The sequence below is a fragment of the Periplaneta americana genome, chromosome 15, assembly GCF_040183065.1.
Source record: "Periplaneta americana isolate PAMFEO1 chromosome 15, P.americana_PAMFEO1_priV1, whole genome shotgun sequence".
Taxonomy (NCBI): domain Eukaryota; kingdom Metazoa; phylum Arthropoda; class Insecta; order Blattodea; family Blattidae; genus Periplaneta; species Periplaneta americana.
Genome location: NC_091131.1, coordinates 128,779,934 through 128,804,968, shown reverse-complemented (window position 1 = coordinate 128,804,968; position 25,035 = coordinate 128,779,934). Strand labels below are relative to the sequence as shown.

The 25,035-nt window shown below is 36.7% G+C and overlaps 1 protein-coding gene across 2 annotated transcripts in view; it reads left to right on the top strand.

The window, feature by feature from the left end:
- LOC138715328 (uncharacterized) overlaps window positions 1–25,035 on the top strand; it is a 1,341,767-nt gene that overhangs the window by 1,243,458 nt on the left and 73,274 nt on the right. For both annotated transcript variants that reach the window (XM_069848117.1, XM_069848119.1), the window contains one exon: window positions 22,054–22,347. In XM_069848117.1, the coding sequence (XP_069704218.1) occupies window positions 22,054–22,347 (294 nt within the window). The remainder of the gene's footprint in view (window positions 1–22,053; window positions 22,348–25,035) is intronic.

Here is a 25,035-nt window from a genome sequence, read left to right as displayed (position 1 = left end):
AATCTGATGCGATTTTGTAGGCCTACTCTGTGAGGAATTAAAGGGCGTTATCTCCTGATACATAGAGGATTTTGTGCGCGATTCAGCGTATCGGACAAATCAAAGCCCCCCCCCCTCTGTTTATTGTTTAGCATAATTTGAATAACCTTTATAGTAGGATTACTGTTTCTGGTATCAAATATATTTGTTCAGATTTTTTATGTTTAGGAGATCGAAAAGACCAGATCAATGCTACAGCAACCCGTTCTCATTTACACTATTTATTTGAACGATAAGAAAATATAAAATACTAATCTGTATTTCCATGCAATGACACTTTTATTCTTTAATACTGAATTCTGAATTTTATTCTAGCTTCACGAGTTCTACGGTCTAATAAAGGGTATATCTTGTACAATCTACTCATAGTCTGTTATTTGTCCCTTTGCATCCGCACATTTTAACACTGTTAAGTCGTTAAGCTGGAAGAAGAGGTGTAATTCGCTGATGCTACTGATTCCATGGGTCTAATAGTCTTACGAGTACACTTCTGGAATTCTTGTTTTACAGATTTTTCGTTTCTCATGCTTCACTTCCGTAGCGTAATACAGTACAGGTCTTGCTAATGTTTTATACAATCTTATTTGTTGTGTATCGTTATGTCAGGGAAAGTTTCAATATTCTATTAATTATTCCCATTGTTTTACTACATTTACATATTTTATGAGAAATATCTATTTCATCAGAAACAATCATTTGTATTATGTAATATCATTTACTCTTTTGATTACCTCATTTTATGCATTTTACTTAACTTCAGGAACTTCTGTTACAACCTGTTAAACATTTCATCAATATAATTAACAGCTTCGTGGCAAATCTTGTACAACATATGGATTGACAAAGAATCCCAAAAGTTATGCATTGCCGACCGCGTGGAAAGAGACACATTAGGCCGTCTAAAGAAAGTAGGGGGAGGGAGAATTGAAAATTCAGCTTTGAGTTCGTAACAGACCATTTGGCCGTAGCGACTTTCTCTCTTGAATGAAAGAAAGAGCGTTGAGTGACTTCTTTTCCTCTTGCGAATATGCATTTTCAGCCGTCTTACATGTCGTACCAACATAACTTACGAGACATCACGAACGTTTCACGTTAGTTTGCAATGTTTGAGCAGGATAGAAATTCGGCCAATGTCATACCTCAGGGAAGTGTATAGAGGTAAGAAAATGGACTGTTATGACAGGTTAGGTTAGTTTAGACTTTTATGTTTTACGTACTTATCTGTGACAAACTAGGTTGCAGTAGTTTAGGGTTTTGTTATGCCTTGTATAGGCAAATGTATGACAGGTTAGGTTAGGTTAGGTTAGGTTAGGTTAGGTTAGGATTTTAGTGACAGGTTAGGTCAGGTTAATTTAGGCTTTTATTATGCTTTGCATATACGAAACTGTGACGTGTTTAGGTTAGGTTAGGATAGTTTACGCTTTTGTTATGCCTTATATAGGCGAAACTGTAACAAGTTAGGTTAGGTAGGATTTTAGTGACAGGTTAGGTTAGGTTATTTTAGACTTTTATTATCCTCGTCAAAGTGAAGGTGAAAGCGATTGAGTGTGACGCTTTTGAACAGGTTGTGATTTTTTGTTTTTTAAGTTGACAGTTAATGTGCATCGTTGTCTACCATAATGACAGGCTTGGAAAGAAAGTTACGTTGTGATATTTGTGTATTTATTCTAGTATTATGTGCTCTAGTTTAGTGTTTTTCAGTGACTGTTGAATTATTAATTGTTCTGCGTTCTTAAGTTTTAAAATACATCTCCACAAAAAATCGGTTAGAAATTCGGCAATTTTCTATTCGAAAATCGGTGGAAGTCACTCAGCGCTCGTTTCTCCGAAGAAAAAGATGATGATGATGATGATGATGATGATGATGATGATGATGATGATGATATTTTACAGATACACTTAAGACATTGTGTACAAGGTTATTTTTACTAAAGTAGAAATCTGACGAATAGTGAACCATAGAGACCAGCTATGACGTCCACCCTCCACGCCGTATTCCTGGCTTCATATCCCAGCAAGTTCAAGTGAAGTTTGTGGTAAATAGATTTATTATGTTACATCTTTCACGGAATAAGCCTATTCCCATTTTCCACTCTGGTACTCTACTAAACAATTATTGAGTATTGGTTCACCACGAGTTATATCGAAGATGACAGAGAGATATAGTATATAGTTTAAAAACACTAATTACTTCTAGACGTGTACAACTCAGAAAAATTATAAAGATGTCGGTGTTGGAAAAAATAAAGGAAGAAGAAAGTGCTTGGCATCTGTTACTGAATTTTAGATAATGCTCAAACTTGAAGAGATGATCAGAGAACAAATTTAATATCCAGGTCGTCAAAACTTATACAGCTGGATGTTGGGACTCTTTCGCCGCATAACGAATGCGTCTGTGAAGTTACCATAAAGTTAGATTTAACTCTTTCCTTCAACTGGTATAAAAAAAAAACTAATCAGAAATGAGTCTGGAATATAAGTCAACACAAAGTGATGGTCGTGTTGTCTAAATGGAGCACTCCACTTCATGAGCTGAACTGTGTTCTCAACGAGTTTTAATTGTTTGTGGCTATGAAAGTCTGAAGGAACGATTTCCAGCTTTTAGTGCTGCTCTACTAACCTCACATCTACTATGACTGCAATTTATTATTGGAACAGGCTGCCCAAGAAGCAGTATTCGAAATGAAATACTATTAGGGCAGTACGAGTATGCGATGTTTTATCCTTCTCACTGGAATAATAATAATAATAATAATAATAATAATAATAATAATAATAATAATAATAATAATAATAATAATAATGTAATAACTAGAGATGAGAATTTCATGCATTATAAAATCTCATAATATGCATGAATTCGTGCGCTATCAAACTATGAAACATGCACGATCAAGTGAAAAATACATTAAAGTATGCACTTTCGTTTTTGTTCCAAATGTCTTATTTCATTTCACTTCTTTTTAGCACAGTTAACAACCTAACAGAATTACTAAATTGGTTTCTGTGAGGTTCCTGCGCTTGTCAGTCAATATGTTTTTGTAAGCAGAGAATGACCTCTCTACATCGCAAGAAGTTATGGGTGCAAACTTGAATGAAGGTATTTGTGACAGTGTCAGGTCAAATTCTTCATTCAAGTTTTCGCCACAAATAACCTTCACTGAACAAAAGAATCCGCATTTATGATTCTGTCCAGTTTATTTTTCACCGCTACACCCACTTTCCCTCGGGTATAACTGAGGGATCTATGAAATTCTTTGGAGATTCTTTCCTTTTTTCAATATGTGAAGCAGATGCAACATGCTGGTCGACTTGAAATGTTTTAGTACATTTTATCTGAAATTATAATATACCTTACGGTTACCTAGACACGATTTAAAAACGGACGTCGTAATTTAATTAATTATTTTAAAAAGTTTTGTAATTTTTTACAAATAACAACTCCCATAGAAAATATTCGGAAACAGAATAGCAGTGCTTACCTCTCTACCGCAACAATCGCAGAATACGACATTCACATTTGATCTAATAAAATCCTTTCTTTTAATTCACTGTGCAAAGAGTACACTTTTGGAACCTTTAATTGGAAGCATATTAGAACCACATTAACACACGCAAACAGTATAAACAAACACATTAACTACTTACGAGGTTCACACACTGCAAAGACAGTTCAGCGAATGATTCCAATTTTAGAAGAATCTAAATTGCTACTAGTGCTGCAAAAGGGAGAGAATTTACAACGTCCCTGAAAAAGGATGCTTTTGACCTGAATTATTTGTCGGCAGTTTCCTTGAACCCTCTATATTTCCTCTCTACTATCTCTAAATCCATTTATGACACGCAGTCTATGGAGGGTCCTGGGTAAAGTGTTTTAAAAGTGAACTTCTGTCCAAGGTAAGGTCCTCTAGCATCCTATTGTGAAAATCTTAACATTTTATTTCATTTTTCTGTTACTTAGTTTTTTTTTCTTTCCCTTCTTCAATCCTAATTCCTGAAGCTGAAATAAGGAACATAAAAATCAAGAGACTGACAATGAGATCTCCATTCAAAACCATTAAACCATGCATTTAATCTGAATATAATGTGTTTTATATGCATTGTTAAGCTAAAAATTGCTTGAATTGCTTTATTGAATATCACTGGCATCTGTCTGATTGTCAATTTATATTAAATGTGTTTTTCTCTCCCTCTTTTTTTTTTTTTTTTTTTTTTTGCTCTTGTATATTATTTATCGGTTTGAATTAAGTTAATTACTGTATTATTTAGTAAACTGTCCTTGTAAATTTTATGTTATATCATTGGCTAAGACCACATCGTATACGAGCCTGGCTCTTATGGTAGTGGCTAGAAACATTTTTGTTTTATAAATTTAATTTGTACTCACTTTGCTAGCTAAAGATAAATAAATAAATATTCTAAATATGCATTATGCATGTTTTTATCCCCAAAAAGGCCAAAACATGCAAATATCCACAGAAAAAGTACACATATATTTTGGAACCGGAAAGTAATAAAATGGATAAGTAGGCCTACTAAGTTTGAGTTATGTCCTATGTTCCAGTAAAAACGTGCATTTGCGTGGAATTCTCGTCTCTAGTAATAACAATAATTGTTTTCTGATCATCTCTTCAAGTTCGAGCATTATATAAAATTCAATTATTATTATTATTATTATTATTATTATTATTATTATTATTATTATTATTATTATTATTATTATATATAAAGATATGAGAGCCCACAAACTTTTCTATATTATAAATTCGAAATTTCTTTCACCAGTCTCCAGATACATTAAAAATGCCAACATGCATGGCTGCGAATTCGACCCCTTCAATGTATAGACTTAGTTTGCTCTTGGCAAAGATTTATCATTTATGTATACTCAATTATCATTGTCTCATAGTATTCTTAGTTATCCATTCATCTTCATTATTGTAATTAATTTAATTATATTTATGTGTAATAATTATTTTTGTTTTATGTTTTTGTTATATTTGTGCTGAACTGTAATTGGCCACTGGCTGTTGTACAGCACATTAAATAAATATAAATAAATAAATATAAATATAAATAAAATTATTGTTATTATTATTATTATTTACTGATTCATTCATTAATTTATTCATTCATAATGGTCTGTGCAAGGGTAGATCTTTCACTGCAAAACCCAGCATTCTCCAATCTTTCTTATTTCTTTCTGTTAGTCTTCGCATAATAATCCCTATATCTTAATGTTGTCTGTCATCTGACATCTTCTTCTGCCCCGAACTTTTTTTCCTTTCACCACTCGAGCATCCTTCAGTAGGCAGTTTCTTCTTAGCCAGTGACTCAGCCACTATTATTATTATTATTATTATTATTATTATTATTATTATTATTATTATTATTATTATTGTTGTTGTTGTTGTTGTTGTTCTCGCCACGGTTTCACTCATACCACTCTCCGGCCTCGTGCCTGACCCAAAACATAATACATAATTCGGTGCATGACTGTTTGTTATGCGGCGTTGTCCCTTTTTTTTTAAATAGAGCAATTAGTAGTTATCTCTCCCATTCGTCTTATCAGCCATTACGATCATCTGCATAAATGGACCTATAAACATTTGCGGCAAGATAAACTGACCCCTCTACTCGGATTGAAGTCATCTAAGTTTTACGAGAAGATTGTATTTTTTAATTAGTTTATTTTACCACGCTTTATAAACTGCGATCGTTATCTAGCGCCTGAGTGAGCTGAAGGTGATAATGCCAGCGAAATAAGTCCAGGATCCATCGCCGAAAGTTATCCAGTATTTGCTGCAAAATTGAGAGAAAACTCCTGAGAAAAACTCAACCAGGATTTGAACCCGGCCCCGCTCGTTTCATGGTCAAACATGCTAACCGGTACTCCATAGCGGTAGACGAGAAGAATATTACCATTATCATCATCCTTTTCTGCTATTGCTTTCTCTTCCATTGTCTATATTTCTCTTCCACTCATTCCATCCTCTCGTTTCTTTCTTTCTTTCTTTCTTTCTTCTCTCTTTTTGACTTATAATGTTTATATTCAACCTACATTAATACACAAAAGGAACGAATTTGGTGAACATTTAGTTACACTGACTTCATTCAACTTTAATTGCCTTTGGAAATGCTTACGCGTATATCGTTCGTCATAAACTAAGTAGTGTGGACGAGTCAAATTCTATACAGGTGCACAAGAGGAGTCCGCGTATATAAATAACCTACTTGGAAGAGTTTATTATAATCCATGGAGGAGGGGTTGCAATATATTTAAACATATATAATGCTGTTCAGTTGTGTGAGGTCATTCAATACTTAAAGGAAATGCCTTGGGCATAGTAAGGGTGTTATTAAATAAAGACACACTTAAGTCTTACAATGAATTGTATTTTTTTCTCCCAAGTCCATTACCCTAACTCTTATATAGATGTTATATGCAAACATTGGGATTTCCTCAAATCCCCTGCCATTGATTTATTTTATTTATACAGGGTGATTCGCGAGGATTTACTGTCCTTTATGGAGCGTATTTCTTAAGACATTTTGAGCAAAAAATGTCATATAAACATAGTTCCTATTCCCAATATTTTCAGAGTTCACTAATTTAAAGTTGTTTGTAAAATACGTTTTTTCTTTAGTTTGAAGGTAAAAGAATAATACAAATAGAGAATGAACCAGTCAAAAGTATCATTTCTTTAATTGGCAAGTATTATGAAGCTAAAGGTGTGCTGTGAACTCCTTAGTTGCTTCGTACAGACATCTTTTTTTCTATTTTTAACTAGAAAATTACATTATTCTTACGCACTTATCAGAACAATTATTACAAATCACACCACTTCCACCGACTTAATTATTTGCAGCTCAATTTTGCATCCTAATTGACAGTCTTGGAGAGTGTACAACACATTTTAATAAATGTTGCCGTCCGCATGAGTACACTTGGCCGCACACTTGTGAACGGCACTCGTCGCTCTACGTAACTGCATACGGCTATCTTTGATTTCCGTAGCGCTCGCGCTGGCTGCTGACTGCACGCTGACCAAGATCACGCGTTCACAGCAATGCGTTCCAATAACGAAACGTAACTCTGTTTATATTGAGAATAGAACCCATGTTTATATGACATTTTTTGCTCAGAATGTCTTCGGAAATAAGCTCCGTAAAGGACGGTAAATCCTCGTGAATCACTCTGTATTTTTCTTCCTTGGCCCCTTGCTTCATTTATGTCTTACTTCTATTCGTTCTGTTCTTTATTTATTTATTTAACTAGCTAGCTAGTGAGTACAAATTCAAATTATAAAACAAAAATGTTTCTAGCCACTACCGTAAGAGCCAGGCTCGTGTACGGTGTGGTCTTAGTCAATAATATACCATAAAATTTACAAGGACAGTTTACTAAATACAGTAACTTAATTCAAGCCAATAAATAACGCACAAGAGCAAAAGAAGAAGAAGAAGAAGAAGGAGAAGAAAGGGAAAAAGAGAGAAAAAACACATTTAATATAAATTGACAATCAGACAGAAGCCAGTGATATTCAATAAAAACATAAATATAGTCGCCAGAAATAAAAAGTAAAAAAAAAAAATACACACATTTGTTAATATTATATATCATGAATAATTTTATAAATTTCTTTTTTAAAAGCTTCAATTTCCTCTCTTTGTTTATTTTTTCTTTTCCACTTTGTCTGAATTTTCTCTATCTTCTTTGTCTCTTAAGGCTGGTTCACAAACCGGGAACGGAAACGAGAACGAAAATAATGTTAAAATAAATGTATTTAAATGTGTGCATTTACAATAGTTAATTGTGAATGCTTACATTTAAATACATTTATTTTAACAATATTTCCGTTCTCGTTCTAGTTGTCGTTTCCGTTCCCGGTTTATTGTCAACCAGCCTTTACTCTCCTTCTTGCTTTTTCCTGCCTTTTCGTTTTTTTCTGTCTCTCTTTCTTCCACTTTCGTAGAATAGCTCACTCATCCACTGAAACAATGCACTTGCTTAATTGAAGGACAGAGTTTGTACGTTTGTGCTGTAGACCCTTCTCTGAATTCTTCGGGTTGGCATGGCAACAAGCATAATGAAGCCAGTTGGACACCTCTGTCGAGTCAGATGTGAGGTCCGTTCTGGTAATTCCTTTAGTTCCACTTAGGCGGTTTCCCCTTCCGGCGGCTTTGTTGTATCTGCACCGTTGCACCGAGTTCCTTCCCCCAGGATTAAGAGAAAGGGGTTGCAGTTATCAGCAGAATTTTCGTGTTAATCTTTCTCAAATTATATTTAAGTGCTAATATGTATCGTGTACGGCTTCTTCTCGGAATGAAACCTGTTTTCGTTAATGGTGGGATTTCGAAATAATTCGACCAAGAGGAAGGATTAATATGTTACTTCATAAAATGGGGGACTCTCTGGAGAAGGAAGTTCATGCAGGGGATGTCATACTCAGTGCCATATTGATTATTCTTGTGCAAGACATTTTCCATAAACATATTTAGAATTTCAAAATATCCTGATATTTCATGTTACGAGGTTAAATAAAAACGTCCATTGTATATTAATTGAAATATTAAATCGTTATGTATTTATTTATTTAATATTTATTTTATTTTTTATTTATTTAATGATGTCTGTTTATATCTCAAAAGTACTTTATTGTATTGTTGATATTTACTTTACACTAATTTACATAGCCAAAAGTTATTAATTTAATATAATGTATTTGTTTACCATTTTTATTCATTACTATTTCTACTTTTATTATGCTGTTAGTTTGGTAACGTATTATATTACTATAAAATGTATTTATTTATTTATTTATTTATTTATTTATATAGACCTATTTGTATTATAAAGAAGTAAAGGTATCCTATTACAGGTTATGAAGGTGCAGAGAGCAGCGACGGGTTAAGGCTCGCACCTTTGCAGACAATCTGCTTTAATAGCAGTAGGGATGTAGGCCTAAGTCCTAAGTGTTTGCTTTCTTTATCAATAGGCCTATGTTTTAACAAATAATAATTATAGTTAAGATCTAAATTTAAATGCTAGCTGGTATGAGCCCCCGAGACGAGATGGAGAGACAGGCATTTATCCAGTCTTTTGCTCTCACCTAAGTCCGAAATACTGACGAATGTCATCGTGTGAATTGTGCTACAGAACATAGACTTTCTACCACCAAGAGTCGGTCCATTTTTTTATTTTATTTATTTATTTATTTATTTATTTATTTTTTAATTTTGGGAGGAGAATACATAAGTTGTTCACAGAGTCTGTGAAATCATGATATTTTAATAATAAAATAATTCCTCTATAAAGTGCCTAACAAAATAGAAGTAGACCTACCCTACAAGAAGAATAATCTTGCTTCCAGTGTATTATTGTCTGTCGTAAACCTCACAGGACCTCTTAGGACAGAATCCTGGACCCTCTTCCGGTGGGCGGTGAACTAAATCAAACCACAATATGGGTCTTCCGGAACTCACAACGCACTATTAAATCCTTTCTGATGTCACCTACTATGCAGCCAGACGACGTTGTCTTGATAGACTTGAATCAATGGCTAATAGAGCAGTCCTTCCCTTCAATTGTAGTACTTATTCTTTTGTCACGTGACAGGCAGCGGATTCCCACGACCGCCCTGCCGAGGGTCACGCGGCCTCTTGCTCCTTGGAATAATCGCCGTGGCATTCTGCTGCCCGCCATTGTGTGGGCGCCCTCTAATCTAGATGACGGTGCAGCTGTAAAACGTGGATTGTCACTCAAATAATCCACCACTTAGCTTTGTGTTGAACTGCTTAGTATACAACAGGACAGTGGCGTTACGCTACAGTGGTCAGTGGCGTTCAGATCTCCTCCTCTTTGTAACCCTGCATTGTGTATCACACGGCACAGAAAACGGCTAGGGGAGAATATAGTTAATTCAATTTTGTCCCTGTTGTAGACCCAGTCATAGTTCTTTCTTCTCTCTCTTCTCCATTCCTCCTCTCCTGATTTTAACATTTTATCTGCTTATTTCCTGTTCCTTATCTTCAAATCTTTTGTCTTCCTGCTCCACGTACTTTCTCTTTTGTCCGAAATACAGAATGTAACAAAAAGACATTCAAAACTTTAGGAAATATTTCTCATATGTAGAGGATGAAAATATGTTATATAAACATGGGCCGGAATCGCTGTATTTACGTGTTAGAACTCATTTTCTACAACTTTGCGTGCATATCATGGGAAACACATAGGAACATACCATATGAAACTCTGCGTTACAAGAAGTGTTCAAAATGTTCTCCATTAGCACGGATATATGCATCAGATAGGAAGTTTAAATCATATTAGGAAGTTTAAATGTAGAAAACAAAGAACGGACGTGGCAAAATTTTCCTGTCTTAACCGCACAATAGTAGACTGGAACAGTTTACCTGCGGCAATCTTTCAGGGTGGTCCTCTTAAAATCAATACATTTAAGGAAAGGTTGAGAAGATTAGACTGAAAATGTAATTGGAAGTGCAGTGTAATTATTTAAGTTGTGTCATGTAACTAATTGAGTTGATATATAATTAATTAAGTTGATATGTAATTAATTAAGATGATATGTAATTTAGTTGATATGTAAATAAATTAAGTTGATATGTAATTAATTAAGATGATATGTAATTAAGTTGGTATGTAATTAATTAAGGTGATATGTAATTATTTAAATTGGTAATAGATGGGTGAAATAGAAGTACTTATAAGTTAGATTTACTTTTGCTTATCGTAGGCGTTATTATAGAATAGTTTTTATTTATAGTCCTAGGTTTATTGCATTTACTATTTAAAGATTTACGTTTATTTTATTTTATTTCATGTATTGTAATTATTGTATATTATATATAACTGCTACCGGGTGTATACCCAATTGTAGTGTTAATAAATACATACATACATCAACCCGCCATCACTTGCATCCCGAGGACGCTGGAGAATGTAATGTTTCGCAGCCTTCCACAATACGGGCGCGAAAACTCTACATTTTGCACCGGGATTTCATAAACAAGAGCTTTCAAATGCCCCTATAAGTAAAAGTTTATTGGGTTTAGGTCCGGAGAACATGGAGGCCAAGGAATTGGCCCATCTCTCCCTATCCATCTGTCACGGAATCTTTCATTTAGCAACTGACGTAGTCAAGCAATGAAATGAGTCGCACGACCTTTGTACGTACAGTTGCAAATCAACACTGGTGGTGAACCTAAGAATTACGTCACGGGCCCACTACCGCTAATCAGACGTAAACACACTACAGTCAGATTGCAAGCTGTTTGTAAACAAGCTTTTATTTACAAGCTCTTGTTAAACTGGGGAAGGAGTAGTTGTAGAAAATGAGCTCTGACACGGAAATAAAGCGTTTCTGGACCCATGCTTATATAACATATTTTAATTCTCTACATGTGAAAAATACAAGGTGCGGCAAAGGAATCGGACGGTTTTAGAAGGCCGTTTACTGAGCAACATGACCCCGTCGTTTGTTAGCATTTTTGATGCCATTTTGTGTAATCGTGGAAGTATGGAGCTCGGAGCATCGTGCTTTTGTTATCGAGACATGTTTCAAGAATGGTGATTCAGTTGTGAAAACCCAGCGTGCCTTTCACCTCCAATTTAATGTTAGTCTCCACGGAGCCGCTCCTGCTCGCAATACCGCATTGATATGGGTACAAAACTTTCGATTATCAGCATCAGCTTGCAAGAAGAAACCACCAGGACACGTTTGAAGTGGACGAACGCCAGATAACATTGAGCGAGTAAGAGTGGCTGTTACGAGGAGTCCACATCGATCAGCTAGACAGCAGGCTATAGCACTGCGACTTTCAGAACGTTCTGTGCTCCGAATATTGCATTTAGATCTTAAGTTTCATCCATATAAACGTATGATTGTTCAGCAATTGAATGAGGGACACTATATCCAACGCAGGACATTCGCCTACAGAATGATGGAAATTTTGGCTGACGAAGGTGTTATGTTCATGAGTGACGAGGCACATTTCCATTTAAATGGTTATGTTAAAAAGCAGAACTTTAGATACTGGGCCCCCGAAAATCCTAACGAACTACACGAGCGTCCGTTCCACTGTCCAAAAGTTACAGTTTGATGAATAGTGAACGCTACGTCGAAATTCTGAGGACATTTCTTTAACCAGAACTGCCTTGGGGTCTACGTGGGATTGATAGACAAATTATATGGTTTCAGCAAGATGGTGCCACGGCTCATACGGCAAAAAATTCAATGACAGTTCTGTGCCGCATGTTTCCAGGGCACATCATTTCTCGGCGTGACGACATTCCTTGGCCTCCCCGCTCGCCTGACCTTACTGTCTGCGACTACTTTCTGTGGGATTACCTGAAGTCCAAAGTGTATGTAAACAGGCCCCAAACAACTGATGACCTGAAGATTGCCGTTGCCCAGAAAATCGCCAACATTGATGGCGAAATGTTGGAAAGAGCGATACGCAATTTCAGGGAAAGATTTGAAGAGTGCATAGAGAGAGACGGACACCATTTGAAGAACATAATTTTCAAGACAATCTAAATGTATGTCAACAAAATGGCATACATAGCCAGTTTTTTGACAGTAATAGATTTGTTCTAATAGACACAACTACTGAGTTATTTCCATTTGAAAATCGTCCGATTCCTCTGCCGCACCTTGTATTTCCCTAAAGTTTCGACTTTTTATTTTTATTATACTCTGTATAAAATATTGTGATTTTATAAAAAGCTGATTCTAGTATTTCGCGTAAATATACGTTTTCAGAATTCATGATACCCAAATGTGATTTTCGGGATTTCGTCTGGCTGTCTATATGCAGCAGTTCTCCTGAACTAGTGGACGGACTTCGTTAAAGTCTACTAGTACAGTAAATTTATCCGGCGATTATGTATAGACTCAGAAACAAAAAAAAAAAAAAATTGCCCAATTCTTGAAGCTCCTTACAGAGCATAATTCACACCACAATGATTTAGCAACGGTTTTCAACCCAGTATTATTTGAATAGTTTTACAGGAAGGTATTTCACAACTGATGCAAAAAAACACGAAATTAATGTGAATATAACCATCAAATTAATGCCTAAGGCCGGATGCACACAGAATCAGACGCAGCGCGGTTCTTAGCGATGCGACGTTTGGTTTATATACAACGCCTCGCGACATCTTAACATTGTCTGTTCGCGAAAACTGATCTGCTGGTTGTGTAGGTTTGGAAAACTTCCCTAGCCCAGAAAATGGCGCCATAGTGCATTTTCACTATTTTGTTAGAAGAGCAGAATAAACGTAGATTTTGGGTAAATCCTTGGAATATAAGGCGTGACCTAAATGGGCTCATGCAAGAGCTAAGAAGTAACGAGAAATGTTCAAAAAGTCACTAGAATGAGTATTGTTACTTTTGACTGAAGGGAATTTTCTTTTGGTGACTGAGGCCCGAATGGTGTATGAAACATTTATACATCAAGTTCCTGGACATGAGTTTTCACGCATGTGCAGTACCTTTCAGTCATCAGACCGTTTGTTCAGCGAATAGGGATTAATAAGAGCGAAATTCCCGGCTCTGTTTTTTTAGCACATGCGTTACGTTAGCGTTGGATTCCACTTTCAAGCGCTAGAGGTCAGTATAATTGTGAACCCGCGAATGATGAAACAGCAATTCCTATTCGCTAGCATGTCTGCTAAAAGCAACGAGGTAGGCTAAAAGTATTTCTGCTGTCGATTGCTGTTGCGATATCAGCACCAACTCTAGTGTGACGAGAGGCAGAACTTCACGCTGATGCCGGTACAGCTGGTTTGAAGGTCATTGAAAAAGTCACTGATACATCAAAGATAGGTACCGACGCGCAGTGTTCATACTTATAATTCCCTATACGCTGGTCTGTACGCGACCAAGTTCAAGTAGTCATCCAGTGTTATCTCCTTGTGTCTCCTCGCGACCGTCTTGTCGCGTCTGATTATGTGAGAGTCAAATTATGAGAACTCAATGGAAGTCAAGTACCATAAGACAAAATGTTGTGTCGCACCGCGCAGCGTCTGATTCTGAGTGCATTCGGCTAAAGAGTCATTATTAAACAAACACGATACAGTACGACAACCCCAATTATGACAATTCATCGCAAGTATTTCTATAGCTCTGTGCTAGCGTGCTTGATCGCAGATTACATTGTTCAGAGTTCGAATACTTTTGAGTAAAGAGTTGTTTTAATTAATTACGCAAGTTAATTTATCAGCATTCTATTTTACTATAAGATTTACAAATAAATATTCATCTACTATTAAGAACAGATCAATTTTCATCGAATATTTTCAAATGCCTTTCGCGTTACAACAATCGACGTAAAACGAACTGCCAAAGCGATCTCGTTTGTACTACTGCTCCAAGCACTGAGCATGCGCAATGCGTTCAATCTGAAACTAACAAAATTTAGGCGGGCCTTTTTTCTTTTTCTGAAACTATATAATCTATTCAATTAATGTCGTCACGTTTGAAGTTGTGTTTACAGTCAGTACTTCACCCCACTCCCACTGCCATGCTAGTCACCAGATACACACAAACAGCCATCCCTACGAGCAGTGGCGTGCCGCTGTACCTCTCAAACGTTGGCATACGGTACATCGCAAACAAGTTTCAATTGTTACTGACGGCGTAACTACTACTTTAGCATGAACACAACTGAAAACAGGAATACACAATACAGGCGAGTCAAACCGCACGTGCATGGTAGGGGTGTGGATAGAATACTTATTTTCTTTGTCAGTACGAGATGGAATTAATGAAATCTAGTATAAATGGATCACCGGCGTATCTCAGGCGGTAGTGCATTTGCCTGCTGACTCGCAGCTGCGCTCGACTCTTGGGTCGATTCCCTCGTTAGGTTTTCCGAGATTTTCTCAACTGTAATGCGAATGTCAAGTCTCGCCAATTACCATCTCACTATCACCAACCAATTACATTGACACTATAGAATCTAGTAGTTGATACAGCGTCGTTAAGTAACCGACTGAAAATTAAACACACTAAATATAACAATTTCAGTAAAAGAAATTAATGTCTATTTATTTGGAACCAAAAACAATGATGATTCACTTCCATACACGGTTGTTTTCTTAGTGATTTTTGACATAGAATAGACTGGCAAATTGACAGTTATGGTAGTATAGACGAAAATAACGCTTTCATAAGATAATTTAATTGTAAAAAATTTATATCCTACTTTTCATTGCGAATATTTTAAAATCCTAATATATCTTCCAGTGAGCAGGTAATGAATAGCGGTAGAGCTCCTTATTGTTAAGTGAAATACTATTCCGGTGTAAAATCTTTGTTACGCATGTAAACAGCAGAAGGAGGATTAAGAGGTTTGGAATGAAAAAGTAGAGATATGTATGAAGTCTCATAATAAAACCACTAATATACCAGGTTATTCAAAAGTCACTTCAAACTTTAAAGCGTTATAAATAATATAATATTTCAAGTATAAAAACATCAGTGCTGAGTAAACAGTGCTGTTTGGTTCTTGCCACATATTGAGAATATGACTATCATTCTCTTGTTCAACAAACGCTATTTCCTTCTATGATACCGTGCACAATATTTTACAGAAAATGTATTGAAATGTGCAGAAAACTCGTTCTTGAAAGTAACCCCACAACCAAAAGTCGGCAGCATTTGGGTTTGGAGATCGTGCAGGCCATATTGTTGGAAAGTGTATTCTGATGACACAATCGTAAAAAATCCGTGTAATTAATTGTTTTGCAGGGATGTAGATGTGGGAAGTTGCGCCATCTTACACGTAAATTATGTTTTATAAGTCGTGATTCCTAAATCTAGGAGTGACGGAATTCTCTAGCATCTGCAGTAGCGCTCCCCGTTAACTGTGACAGTCTCCATTATTACTTTGTTGTCCCCTTCGATCTATGCCGTCTGGTGTGTTATGCAATGGAAACTTTTTATGTCTTCACTTATTTCCAGCTCTCTTAAATAGCACGTTACTCCACGTAGTAGACTTTTTAAAGTCACATTTCGACCCCCGTCTGTTACTAAAAATACAAGTTGCTTTACATTCAGATTCTTTTCTCGGACCTGTCCAATGTAAACCAGTTATAAACCCCAATCTGCAGCTCTCTAGTTCTGGCTGATACACATTTAAATCTATTATCAGGCAGTACATCTCTCTTGTCGATATGTGTCAGAGGAAGAACAATTGTTTGTGTGCATTTGAAGTCTGATTATTATAATATTTAGCTAATTAGCTATGTATGCAATGGAGGAGGAAAGAAACTGACCACCCTATCCCATTATCTCCTGGTCTAGTTGCTCATAAGTGGTGCCTTTTTGATATCACTTGTGAGGTTCAGACCTGTCTTCGGACAGTTGACTAAGCAACAACATATTCTTATCAATACAATATATCTGAATGTTTGTAAGGATGTTAAAATAATCATTGCGCATACAATAAATTGTATATCTACATGATAAATTATTGATAGAAGCAGCGGCTAACAAGAATCTGAAATTTGTTTGGTTTAATCATTCTGTAATCATGCCGACTTCAAAATAATCTGTCCTCCTGTGACAATGTGTTAAACAGAGCTGTGTGTACAGTTCATTAACTGGGCAGCGGAGAATAAGGGCTAAACAAATATGTGGAATCAGTATTGCTAACATCATCATCAGTGACAACAAACAAGGAGTAATCCATGCAGCTTCACCCAGCATCAGTTGATGCATCAATATTTGCGAGAATGATCAACAGAGCATTAAATGTTAAGAAATAAACTCAAATAGGCTCTAATTATTGCATCAACAGTTAATACGCAATACTAATTGTATGCCATCCTATAAATAGTTACATACCTATATTACAGTATTAACTGTTTATTTACGATGTTTATTTCTAGTACATGTAATTTACTTGTTATGAATTTACGTAACTTATATTTTAGTTAAGTTATATATTAACTATCTTATTTTCTGTTTACAAGGCGATAGACCTATTGATAAGATGATAACTCCTTGCAAAGAAAGCTCACCAAGTGATTATGGATTTTCACAACGATATTTCCCCATACGTTCCTTTTGAAATAAGAAACTTCCCTATAAATTTCTACATCCGGAGAAGGCCTAGATATATATTTTTTTAAATAATCGCTTGACACTCATGTTATAAGTCCCATATCTCCATTGTCATCGTGAAGAAGAAAATGTTTAAGGCCCCAAATATTTATGCATTGCTTTAAAAATCGGAGAAGCTTATGAAAACTCGCCTCTTGAAGTGGTTTCAAGAAGTATACTTTCCATCTGTCAGTGAACATAGCATTCTTTTGGAAGATCGTGGACCAGTTACCGAGGTAGAAAGGCTATAGAACGAATAACTCCAGAAGGTAAAACGGTGGAAGTGTTCAATTCCAAAGCACACAGCTTCGATTGTTCAGCCTCTTGACGTTTGTGGCTTTAGGCCTTGGAAAAATTTCATTCCGAAGTTCTCTGATACTGCTTTGTTACTTGGCACGAATATTATATTACATCAGAGAGATAATGTGATAAAATTACAGTCCTTCACACATAATCAGCTTTCATCTCCAAGATATGTAAATATGTTTAAATATGGGTGGCATAAAGCCAGGTACTTTGACAACAAACCTGATAAATTAGTCACTCCTGTAGAATTCTGTTTTCATGTTGTTGTACAGAACTGCTCTAAAGCTGACTGTGAGAAACTTACTTTTCTGAAAAGTTCGTTATGCAAAGTTCCACTACTGTGGTCAGTACAGTGAGTAATTTCACGTATGCTTACATTTTCTTATAATTTCTTCATATACTATTCTATAGTTAATTTCATGAATATTATGTATCTGGTATGTCATTGTCATAACTTATATTATTTAAGGAGATTTTGACAGTACGGCATGCAGCTAGATGAGATTTATTTATATAGCATTGTTTACATTAGCTGTTATAGCTCTGGATTGAAGATTTTGAAAAAATCATATCTCGAAAACAAGGCTTTTTCCGAATGTAGAAATTTATAGGAAGGTTTCTTATTTCAAATGGGGGAAAAGTCGTTGAGAAAATCCATTATCACTTGGTGAGCCTTCCTTGTTAGCCTAACCTGGAAGAAGTTATTGTCTCTCAAGACAAATTTTTATTTGTTCAGCATAATCATCTTTTAACTCTATATACTTAGCATTCTTAGCACAACGGTCATAAATAAATTCTAAGTCTTGAAAACATAAAAAAAAGTATATTTTGGACTGCTACCACTCTTCCGGAGTACTTATTATTGATTTATTTGATGAAAACTTCTTCCCTTCCATTGTTCTTTCTTTTCTAGGAATTAAATGATGATCTGAGAGGGCTAAATGTGATGAATATGGGGATGGTCAATCAATTCAAAGCCTTCGTCAATTTTCTTCAACGCTATCAGAAGTGTATTCTCTTGAAAGAACAGCACACACCTATGGAAATTTTACCTTGTTTCTCCACAATTCTTTCCCGAAGTTTGGTTAATACAAGTAAATAAGAATAATACGTTCCCGTTACAGTTTTGGCTTGTTCTAAGTCATCTTTCATAATTATTCCGTCTTTGTCCCAGAAAAGTTACGTAAGAAACTTACCTGTCAATTTTTGAACGAGAAATTTCTTGGGACGGAGAGAACATGTGTTTCTATTCTTTTAATTGTTCTTTTATTTCTGGACCGAAATGATGTACCGGTATCCATGTTTCGTCCAGAGTTACAATAGGATCCAAAGTGTTACAAGAATATTATTTGAACGGCGGCAAAGCGAGGAAATTGTCATTCTGACCAATTTCTGATCAGCATTCGTGTAGATAGGTCGGGATCTATTTAGTAGATAAGTTTCTCTATTTAGTAGATAAGTTTCTCATACTAGATCATGATAATGACCCGCGGAGTAACGGTTAGCTCATCTAACAGTGAAACCAGGTGGCCCGGATTCGAATTCCGGTCAGAGAAAGTTATCTGGTTGAGGTTTTCCGGCGTTTTCCCTCAACCCATTATGAGCAAATGCTGGGTAACTATCGGTGCTGGACCCCGGACTCATTTCACCGACATTTTCACCTTTATTTCATTCAGACGCTAAATAACCTGAGTTGTTGATACAGCGCCGTAAAATAACCCACCAAAAAAAAAAGGATTATGACAATGATGTGAAAGTTACGTTCAAAGGAAAATTTCAAAGTTTCTGATATATATTTCAGCCCAGTTCCAAACTAAGTCATAAATGACATCGATATTTTCTGATATGATCACTGAAACAGGTCTTCCAACAGGTCTTCGTTTTATATCTCGGTTCATCTTTTATTCCGCAAGCCAAATTTTTATTATGGTATATTAAGGTCAATTATTTTTCAATATATCCATCCGATCCGCATATATTTCTTTATCGAATAACACTTTCAAGATAGGAACTTCATCACCGATCGATACTCAATTTAAAGAAAATTTAATTTTTATCCTACTGAATTTCTTTAAAAATTCACAGATTTTTTTTTCTAATGGCGGGTACTTGACTGCTGGTCATTCACCCATATTGTGTAGACCAATTTACCTATAGAATCGTTGCTCAGGGTGCGCCATGGGAGGTTAGTATATACTACATCCACGATGAGGTGAAATGATGATGGAGAATTGGGATACCACAGGGGAACCGGAGCTCCCCGAGAAACTTTCCGTGCTACCTCGATCACGGGCGTGCCCAACACAAGTCATAAATCGGGGATACAACGTGGATCGAACCCGGGTCCACTGCAATATGAGTCCAGCGCTCTAGCTCTGGCTCAAAATTCATAATATACTCGTAGATTTGGTAAACTTTTATCACCATTTATGAAAAAACATACTCTTTTCCATGACATCGCTTTTGTCTATAACCTAGATTTACTCGTATGATTAACTACATAACAATAACTCTTCATACCTTAAACAACTAGGAGTATGTGCAGTTTCCATACATATTATACCAGTTTTAATGCATTTATCTAGAACTCACTAGATTGTGCAGTGCTCTCATTTTACGAGGAAACTTCGCATCATTCCGCCGCTGGCCGACTTTTTGCTCTCCCGACCGCAGCGTGGGAAGCCAGTTCTACAAAACATCCCAGCATTCCCAGCATTTAGTTGCTTCTGACAATTGTACCTAAACGTGAGTGTGACTGTTGCTTGTGTATTAAGTAATCGATTGGAAAATGAAGTATACGGTTGAACAGCGAATTTATTTGGTAAAATGTTACGTGAAAAAATATAAGCTTAACTATAGAATATGCGTTCTGGGATTTGCTCGTAAATATCCTGGCTCAGACATTCCTACAAAATCTGCATTTCGAAATTGATGAACAAGTGGCATAGGTATAACAGGTTCAGTTTGTGATATACAGAGGAAGCGGGAAAGGCGCATTGTAACTGAAGATAAACTTGGAGATATTCGGGCGCAGTTAGAAGTAAGTCCCAGAAAATCACTTAATCATCTAGCGCAAGAAATCCGTTGACTTATTTTATTCTGTAGTTGCTAAATATCTTGACTTGCCGGTAGTGACGGAACACGCTCCGCGCCGGTGCAAGCACGACACGCAGGAAAATGTACGCTGGTGTTCCGCTGTAATCTAGTTTCCTCATAAAATGAGAACACTGTATAACCTATATATTTTCATGTTATGTTTTAATTATCCACAACCATGCGGTCCGTGGTGCGATTCCCGACGCGGGCGGAGATTTATTTACATCCCACCGGACAGGATATTTACCGCTTGTCTTAGACTTCTCCTGTGACGTCCATGCGATGACCCTGCATCGTCCTGACCACACAGCCAGTGTGGCTAGTCATTTTCGAGGGTTTAATGTTGGTCGAAAGAAATATCTATCTAAAGAAGAAATTGTAGCACTTCAAGAAGAATGTTGAATTATGCTTTACTGTGTTATTATTTCTTAGGTGTAGTTATTTAGCACATGCATAGAGCAGTCGTGTACAGGACGTTCAAGCTTTGCTTGGGAACACATGCGTCAGAGATGCTTGCATTGCCGGTTTAAATTGAGTTATTTTCAACCCGTTAGCTACCGAATATTTTTATTATTATTATTATTATTATTATTATTATTATTATTATTATTATTATTATTATTATTATTATTACTATTATAACTTTGATTAATAATCCATGGACACCATTATATTTTTATTTTATATTGTGTACTAACCTGTGTCAGGAGTTGTTCAAAGTGGTGTCCGTTTGCATTCACACGTTTCTGACGTATGTTCATGACATTGTTATTTCCACGCAAAAGTTCTATTTATTGCCTTAATACTTGCAGTTTCTCTTCTTATATTGTCTCTAAGTTTGGCTAAAGTATAGGGGTTGTGCCTGTATACTCAATTTTAGCTTCTTTTTAGGGTGTAAAACTATGCAAGGTATAATATCCTCGTTCAATTAATATCCAGCCGCTTTCAAAGCGGCTGATTTCCTTTGAAGGGATAAGATAAGATTTTGTTTATTGGTTAGGTTTTCTCAGATACCACTCCACTCACAAGAAGCAGTAACCTACTCGTACATCTCTAACACTGATGGTTCAGCATTTTCAAATGACGTGTCCATGTCAACACCACGTGGAGTATAAAACAACGCTGTCATATCTCGAATTGATTGTTGACGACAAAAAAGTTTAATAATTTTTATTTCACTTTCAATTAAAAGTCATCTTATAGGTTATAACTGATTCACTGTGAATGGTGGCGGTATAAATCAATGTATTAATGTGGGTATAAAATAATTGTAACTAAGAATAATCTTTACAACTAAAACGTGACAACACCGTCTGACATTACATTAATTGATGCATGCAAAAAAGATGTATCAAACAAAAAGTTTGCCTGTATGAACTGAATGACTGCAGCGACCTACAACTTCCATTTCCATACAATTTACCTATGCTTACAAATTGTTCCTGTAAAGTTGATACTGAGTGTCCATTTTTTGATGCAGTGGAAGAACTACAGTGTTTGGCCACATGGAAGGAAGGCTCTTCGCGCTACCTGGTAGGCAAGATCCACCACAACCACGCCACGTCGAACGAGGATCGCTACCGATGCTTCGTGTACGAGAAGTCCACTCTACCGGGTGTGTCCGGTGCAGGGGAGTTGAACGGGGAGTCTCCGTATCACACCCTCGAGACGAGGGATGACGGAGTGGACTACCGGGTGGCTCAGTCGGGGGATGCCACGTGCAACGGACTCTTCAGCCCCATGGAGGGGTCCCGCACCATGACCCTGCGCAAGGGTGAGTATTTGATTATACGTGAAAATCAAAGGGCGATAATGAACTTGCAGATTAGTCTAGCGGTACGCCTTATCTGCAACGCGATAATTAGTTTCGAAAGCCTAACAGTTGAACATGAGCCCAACTGCCCTCTCAAAATATATCCCCGTTCCAGAAAACGTAGACTAACAGCCACAAATCAGGGTAATATTATTAAATATGGTTAGGAAGTTCATGCTAAAAAGACCCTTGTAATATACATCTAACTGTGCCCTTAAAATGTGAGAACTATGCACTGAAATATCTAAACATAGCAATGTACCCATGCAAACTTACATTTGTTGTTGAGAAATAGATGTGCTTGGCTTCACATCCAAAATAACGGGTTGAATTGAATTACAATTTACCATCATTGTGTCACGAATACTTTCCATGAAAAATCTTTGTCTGTTGTCTCTGAAGATCCTTGTGTACTAATAGCCGTTATACACCTTTACTTCTGTCACAATCTTCTGCTAGCAATTTCTTATGTGTCACAGTATTAATATGTTGAACCACCTAAAATCTTTTTTCACTCCAAATATTTTTTCACATACCTTAAAATATGAAATTCTGCCATCTGTACTAATAAGATCCTAGAAAATTCATTTTGTAAACTTTTAAGCCTGCTCGTATTACTTGGTTTCATTTTCGGCATTTTTAACACTGCCTGTTCCAGTCACTATTCACAAAAACACTGCTCTGTTTTCTAGACCCTTCCTTGTGTAGTCTATTCCAGGACGCATTTAAAAGCTGTTTCCCCCCCCCCTCTAAAATATGCCAAATATATTTACTAAAATATGACCCATTAATTTAAAAGAACATAAATATGCGTAGCCTAAATATGCAAATAAAATTCATTCAGGCCACTAGAAAATTTGTAGTTCATACACATAATTGATCAGCATAGGTCCACACCTGTGGAGTAACGGTCAGCGCGTCTGGCCGCGAAACCAGGTGGCCCGGGTTCGAATCCCAGTCGGGACAAGTTACCTGGTTGAGGTTTTTTCCGGGGTTTTCCCTCAATCAAATACGAGCAAATGCTGGGTAACTTTCGGTGCTGGACCTCGGACTCATTTCACCGGCATTATCACCTTCATTTCATACAGAAGCTAAATAACCTGAGATGTTCATAGAGCGTCGTAAAATAACCCAATAAAATACAAAAAAATTGATCAGCATATCAATAACGATGTTTAAAGAAATATGCAAATGCGTGAACTTCCTAATCCTGTTAATAAATAATTGTAACCAATCCACAGCTACTGCAAACCAGGACTTCTTATACTTAAAGTTGTTACGATACCCTAGCTGATCATCATCATCATCATCATCATCATCATCATCATCATCATCATCATCATCATCATCAGAAGCAACATGATTCAGTTTATACCCGTGTTCGGTCCCCATAATGCAGCGATTTATTCCTGACACATTTTTTATGCCTGTTTGCCTCCTAACTCTGTAATTATATTATGCCTTTGGGAGTATGTCTATAGGCATTTCCAATATTGTCTTCCTCCGACGAGTTTAGCGCTGAGACCTGAGGTATTCTTGCCATCTTCCATTTCCATACAATCTACCTATGCTTACAAATTGTTCCTGTAAAGTTGATACCGAGTGTCCATTTTTTGATGTCATCGGTGCGGGGGGATTGCAGGTAGATTCTTTTGTTACTACAGCCAAGCCGAGCCGAGCGGAGTGGGAAGTATTAATCGTCCAAAAATATGCAGTCTTCAGTTTGCAGTAGTGTGTGACTGTGTGCACGTGTTAGGTATTCTATACCAGTGAAATGTTTTCAGTATGATTGTACTTCCTTCCAGACTGCCGCTGTCACTGTTCTCTCCCACTCCGCGCTAGGCTAGTCAGAACCGCATTCCTCTCAGCACTAAACTCCTCAGAGGTTGACAGTACGTAGTCGCTTTCGTGTCTAAAATGTTTATTGCTTCCGTAATGCATCTAATACTAATATTCAGTTTTTCCTACATAGGCCTAGTTACGTTTTTCTGTTATCTCTTTAAAAGTGCTTCTATCAAAAGGCGCATCTGTGTAACCTTTTTTTTTTTTACATTTTAATCATTCATTTGCCAAGTACTCGTCATTATCATCATCACCACTACCACTACACAATCACCACTACCACCGACACCACTACCACACCACCACCACTACCACACCAGTCCACACCTGTGGAGTAACGGTCAGCGCGTCTGGCCGCGAAACCAGGTGGCCCAGGTTCGATTCCCGGTCGGGGCAAGTTACCTGGTTGAGGGTTTTTTCCGGGGTTTTCCCTCAACCCAATATGAGCAAATGTTGGGTAACTTTCGGTGCTGGACCCCGGACTCATTTCACCGGCATTATCACCTTCATCACATTCAGACGCTAAATAACCTTAGATGTTGATAAAGCGTCGTAAAATAACCTACTAAAATAAAATAACTACCATACCACCACCACTACAACTACCACCAACACTACCACCACTACTACCACAATCATCATTACCACCGCCACCATTGTCACCAACACCACCACCACCACTACAACCATCACCAACACTACCACCACCAACACTACTACCATCACCACCATTACCATCACAACTACCACCACCACTACCACTACCACCACCATCACTATCACTATTATCTGTGCATTTCGAACTGG